At 38.7% G+C, this 6,519-nt stretch overlaps 1 protein-coding gene across 1 annotated transcript; it reads left to right on the top strand.

The window, feature by feature from the left end:
* Positions 1-4,496: 4,496 nt before the first annotated feature.
* f2rl1.2 (coagulation factor II (thrombin) receptor-like 1, tandem duplicate 2) lies at positions 4,497-5,525 on the top strand (the record flags this gene model as incomplete). The annotated part of the gene is made up of 1 exon (XM_083887835.1): positions 4,497-5,525. Exon 1 carries the CDS (start codon positions 4,500-4,502, stop codon positions 5,523-5,525), a length of 1,026 nt encoding a protein of 341 aa, XP_083743961.1. The 5' UTR covers positions 4,497-4,499.
* Positions 5,526-6,519: the final 994 nt, after the last annotated feature.

Here is a 6,519-nt window from a genome sequence, read left to right as displayed (position 1 = left end):
CAAAGTAAACGCACGTTAACGGCGGTTAGCGGTGTCAACGTTAGCGCACACGACGCGAAAAAAAGACGCGCGTGACGTCATGTTTACACAGCTCGCGATGATTAAAATGAGTCTCTAATGTAACGCTAAACTTTAAAAACAGAGGCACACATACGCAGTAACACAGGTACGCTGGTTATTTGTAGCGCCGCTCTTTTCGTTTAATAAACAGACCAGCTCCAGTTCCACTAGTGCTAAAAGGAGCTAATGCAGCTAACGGAGCTAACTGGTAAGCGGCGTCTGGACCCCGGTGTAGCGGCACGTAAACGTGATGTCATTTGCGTCTCTTTCCGGGTCAGTCGTCATGGAAACGGGTCATTAGTGCTGGGCGTTAGCGCATAACGCGTTTCCATGACGACTGACTGTAAAAAGATTGTTAAAATGAGTCCCTAAAGTAACGCTAAACTTTCAAAACAGGCACACATACGCAGTACACAGGTATGCTAGTCATTTGTAGCGATGCTCTTTTCGTTTAATAAACGTACCGCTACAGTTCGACTGTAGGCGCGCTAACCGGCGCTAAAAGGAGCTAACGGAGCTAACTGGTAAAACGGTGCCTGGACTCCGGTATCGCGTCACGTAAACGTGACGTCAACGCGCGTCTTTTTCCCCGTCAGTCGTCACGGAAACGCGTCATGCGTTTAATATAGTGCGAACACATTAGCGTGTTAAAGTAACACCAGAATAGTCTGTGCCAATGAGGACCAAATCCACTTTGGAATAGTGTTGAATGTAACTCATTTTAAAAGTATTTGACAGTGTATTGAACTCTGTTTAGTGTCGTGTTAATACCAAATTAGCGCTAATCCATAGTGGATTTGGTCCTAAACTGAACTGGTGTTAAGTCGACTCCTACTTTAACACTGCAAATTTTATAATGTAGCATTTTATGTGACATTATTGTATCTTGTGTGTATTTTTTTTAAAGTTTGCCAGTAAACATTAGTACCCAGCTTACGTATATTTCCCCCTTCGGACGTGGCATTTATTTGACTGACATTGTCTCTGTGTTGGCGTGAGACGGTGCAGGCGGTTGAAAAGGTCAAACTGGATGTTCCTTATTTTCAAAACAGTCCCATTATTTAGCGCTTGTTGTGGCTTCGGGTTTCTGTTTGACATTGAAGCAAACTTTTCTCTTATTCATTCCAAGCCAGAGTATTTTGACCGTCATTTTGATAGATGTAGTGCATATTTAATTTATCAATATCAAATGCCTGATTTTCTGCAGATTCTCTGGATGGAATGTCATAAAATCCACTCCCTGTATTGACGTGTCATTGGGCACCGAGTATTGTTGTTTTTATATCTTCCTAAACAGAAAATGGAATTTAATGAGGCCAGTTTTTTCGATCGAGATATTTGATTTATTTTACAAAGAGAGCAAATTTAAATTGTATTTTTTTTTCTACACATCAAACAATTTACTCTGTTTTTGCCTCAGGTCTGTGCAGAATGATATAGGTTTACAGTTACGTATTTGCACTGTTACTATTCACTCGCAGGAGAACAAATGACCTTTTATATCCGCTGAATAAAGTCGGCGGCGTTACTGTAGAACCAAAGTATGGTCGGATGAATTGTAACTGCAATATTTTAGATTTTTTTTTTTTAACCTCTGTTGTGCCACTCTGTGTGAGTTATGTAATAAAATGTTAAAAAATAACAATGGTCTTTGGTTGATTAGTGGATTGGAAGAGCAGTTTGATGCTGAGGTTAACATTTAATGCTCATTTTTCTTTGTATTTAATACAGAAAATAACAGCAGATTTGTCTATTGGGGATATAATTTTCTAAGGATTCTTTTCCAGAGCAGATGAGAAATAAAACGGCATATTCTCTTTAAACGAAATGTTAATATTGAGTGTCATAAGTTGTTTGTAATATAGATGCAAAACACAGTGATTCAGATGGTTTATTTTCCTCTGTTTTCCTTTTATTACTTCCTTCAATTACTTGAATGTATTTTGCACAATAGTGCAATCCAAATCTAAGATAAAATACTTCATATTTAATCATTGTAAAATCACCTTTCATTATTACGTAAATGTTGCCAGATTTTACACGTTGTACCTTTTACTATACCAGTCAGCCACAACTGTAACTATTTAATTACAGCTGTGATTAAATATTTGTGTTTACGCTGCCTGATCAGTGAAAACACAAAGATGTTTACAAGGTTAGAACATCATACACAGTGTCAGAGAGGAAGGTGTTGCTTGACTGTGGAGAAACTTAAAAAACTGGTGGTGAATTTAAAATAATCTTTATTTATCTTTAAAATAATACAATGATGTGGGTTGTTTTAAAGGACCAGTGTGTAAGAATGGAGGTGAAATTGTATCTCTTTGACAAGTTAGCATAAATATTATAATAAATACTCTTTTTTTGGGGCCTTTATAATGTATATACATCAGAAGTGTGTCTTCTCCATATACACACACACACACACACACACACATGTGTGTGTATATTTATACATACACACACATATGTATATATATGTATGTATGTTTATGTGTGTGTGTGTGTATATATATTTTTCTGCTACTTAAATGTGAATATTTTCTGGTTTCTTTGTAGCAACATAGAAATCATAGAACGGAATCATTCTATATATTTATGTATATATATATATGTATATATATATATACATATATATATATATATATATATATATACGTATATGTAACAGCTGTGACCAAAGCAAAAAACATTCAGCAAAGATTTCAAGTCATAAAAGTGTGTGTATATATATACACAGAGAAACCAGAAAGAAGCAGAAAAAATATATATACATACACACATATGTATATATATGTTTATATATACATACATATATGTGTGTATATATTATTTACATATATATAAATGTAACAGCTGTGACCAAAGCAAAAAACATTCAGCAAAGATGTATATATGTATGTATACATATATTATATATACATACATATATTATTTATAGATAGATAGATAGATAGATAGATAGATAGATAGATAGATAGATAGATAGATAGATAGTGGGCGTGGCCTCCTGTGTTTCCTGTGTGAAATCTGGCACGGACCAGAACAGGTTGTCTGTGACGTAGCCGCGCGAGCAGGTTAGTCTCGGGGTGTGTCCTTCATGTTGTCCGACTTTAAAAAACCACCGTGTGTGTGTTTCTGTGTGTGTGAAGGGAAGTTAAAACAGTCACGGCACACACAGAGCAGAAATGGATTTAACTCGGTCGTTTATTTCGCTCCTGGTGATTTTCTGCTGTTTCTTCGTCTCCGGCTCTCATGGCGCAGGTAAAAAACCTCAGAGTTTTCTGTTTTTTTGCTGCGTGTTTTCTCCCTCACGTACACAGACAATGACGTTCTTATCTTTAATCTAGTCTCACTCACTTATATCACTGTGCTGCTGTTAGCTATATAGTGTTAACTCTGGTGTTTTTTACGTTTTTAAAACTATTCATTTTAACGGTTTGCTTTTAAATGTTTTCATTTTCCAACATGTTCTAACATTGGCAAACCTCAAAAAAGTTATACACATTACAGGGCTGTCTTTCGATCAGCCCTGTAATGTGTATATCACTATGCAATTGTTTACCCTTTAGAATGGGGAAAAAACATAAATATTACAATAGCACAATATAGTTGTAATTATATACGTATTTATGTACACACACACACATATACATATATGTGTGTATGTGTATATGTATGTATATATATATATATATATATATATATATATATGTATGTATGAATATGTGTGAATATATGTATATATAAAGTCAGAAACACTGATTTGATCAATCATTCACATGAGTAATGACGTCAAATGTTGACAATGAAAGGTCAGGAGCTGGGCTTATCAACAGAAACTGAACACATTATGAAGAGAAAAATCTTAATAATATTTTATTATTAATATTATTTAAATTAAAATATATAATACATACTCTGCATGTGTGTGAATGCATGATAAACACCAGGAAATGTAGACATGCACAAAAATATTAAATATGGAATAATAAAAATAGCTAAATTAATATATACACAGTGAAGTGTGTCACTAGTTTATCTTTATCAATGTTTACCTTTTTTGTGACTTAAAATATATATATATATATACATATATTTACATGGAACAGATGCAACTTCATACATTAGTCAAGTAATAATTACTGACAATAAAAAGGAGAAAAAAGCAGAAGAAGAAAGACCTACTGTCTTAGTCCACGTGAGGTGGTACAATGTTGTTGTTTTTTCTCACATTTAAACCTTAATATTCAGCTGATATTGTGAGGTTCCAGTCATCATTATCTTTAATTGTGTGAACTTACTGGTCCTTTTATTTTCCTTCTCCATCCATCACTTGATTGTTAATGTGTGTGTGTGTTTTTTTTTAAGGGCCTAAAGGACGGGGCTTTGTCGGGATTGTGGACGCTAAAAACCCCGGGCACGTCAATGTGGACCCAATGACATCGGCCGCGCTGCAGAGCAAACTCACCACCGTCTTCCTCCCTGTCATTTACATCATCGTCTTTGCGGTGGGACTCCCCGCCAACGGCATGGCCATCTGGGTGTTCCTCTTCAGGACCAAGAAGAAGCACCCGTCTTCCATCTACATGGCTAACCTGGCCCTGGCCGACCTGCTCTTCGTCATCTGGACGCCGCTGAAAATCTCCTACCACCTAAGCGGCAACGACTGGGTCTACGGCGAGTCGCTGTGCAAGGTGTTCGTGGGCTTCTTCTACGGGAACATGTACTGCTCGGTTCTGTTCATCACCTGTCTCAGCGTGCAGCGCTACTGGGTCGTCGCGCACCCGCTGTCCCAGCAGAACCGGAACAACAAAGTGGCTATCGGCGTCTGTGTGGCCGTATGGGCTTTCATCTGGCTCACCACCACTCCTCTGTACCTGTACGACCACACCGCCAAGCTCACGAACCTCAACATTACCACCTGCCACGACGTCAACATCATAGCGGACGAGCTAAATCCGTTCCCCTCTGTCCAGCTCCCATACTACTACTTCATCTTCATGGCGATGGTTGTGTTCCTGGTGCCGTGCGTTATTATCGTTGTGGCCTATATTCTTTTGCTCAGAGCTTTGGGGAACAGCATGGAGGAAAGTACGGCGTCCAAGAACCGACACCGAGCCGTGGTGCTGATCGTAACCGTCATGGTGACGTTCCTGGTGTGTTTCATCCCCAGCAACATCATGCTGGTGGTGCATTACTCTCTGCTGAAGGACGGGGTGGTCAACAACGGGTACGGCTTCTACATCTCCACGCTATGCCTGGCCAGCCTCAACAGCTGCCTGGACCCGTTCATCTATTACTTTGTCTCCGAGGACTTCAGAAACCACGTGAAGAACACGCTGCTGTGCCGCAGCAGCAGGACTGTGGAGCGGATGAGGGTCTCGTTCAGTTCCATGCAGTACTCGCGGAAGAGCAAGTCGTACGTGTCGGACGCCGGTACCACGCAGAGCAGCTCGTGTTAGCGTCGCGGAGGCGCGGCGTTATTTACTGTGACTCTACTTTTACGCCGTAGCGCGAGGACGACGGAGCGCCACACAGGCTGTGGCGGCCATTTTCAACCAGGTAACCTTGAAGCATCTCATAACCAAAGATGAACTTGAAATGTGAAGAAAGCTGTGCTGGAATGAGAGCAGAATAAATTTATGCCATATGTGAATTCATTATGGACTGCTTTTTTTTTATTTTAACATATTTTGTTTATTATTGTTATATTTAAATGGCTGAAGGGCCTTCTTAAAGGGATAGTTTTAAGGTTTTTACAGTTGTGGCTTTATCGGGCACTGATTATGTTAACCAAAGTTACCAAAGTCCATAGAGAATGTGCAGTTTTAGCAGTAACTGCTGGTCTACTGCTGCTTCATTTTGTTTGTTTGTGTCACTTGGTCTGAACTTGGTGATGGACGTATAGTAGTGGATCAATTCTAACAGTGATATAAAACTGCAAATTTTCTCTTTAGACGTGGACAAATTGACACAAACTTCAGTTCCTGTTTGGCAAACGTGGCAGCGAACATATTCTTAATAAGTAAATCATTGGCTTAAGCAGGCAACGATTTGATCACATGAGTCACGTTTTCGGTGTCTGACACGTCATGTACAGCACAACAACCCTTGGACAAAAAAAAAAACCTGTGAAGTATCCCTTTAAAGCCTGGCGTTATCTTGCTTGTCTTGGAACATTTTCACCGCACTGAAGAACATGTAACTGAGCAGCCAGATAAACCTGTTGTGTGCAGAGTGTCGTCGTATATCATGTGTTACGGATTTATTTTTTCACATTAGTGTAACTCGAGTCAAATCGGCGAAAGAAAACGATGTTCTGTCTATTTAATTATGTTTTATTTTGTCTTTCCTGCTTGCCACACAGCCGTTTTTTTTTTAAAAAGTTTTAATCAATTGTATTATATTTGTGCTTATGCGTGCTGTTGAAGAAAATGTGCCATTGTTACATATAGT

This window comes from Microchirus variegatus, assembly GCF_963457635.1.
Source record: "Microchirus variegatus genome assembly, chromosome: 1".
In the NCBI taxonomy this organism is placed as follows: Eukaryota; Metazoa; Chordata; class Actinopteri; order Pleuronectiformes; family Soleidae; genus Microchirus; species Microchirus variegatus.
This window is presented reverse-complemented; position numbering and strand designations above follow the sequence as displayed.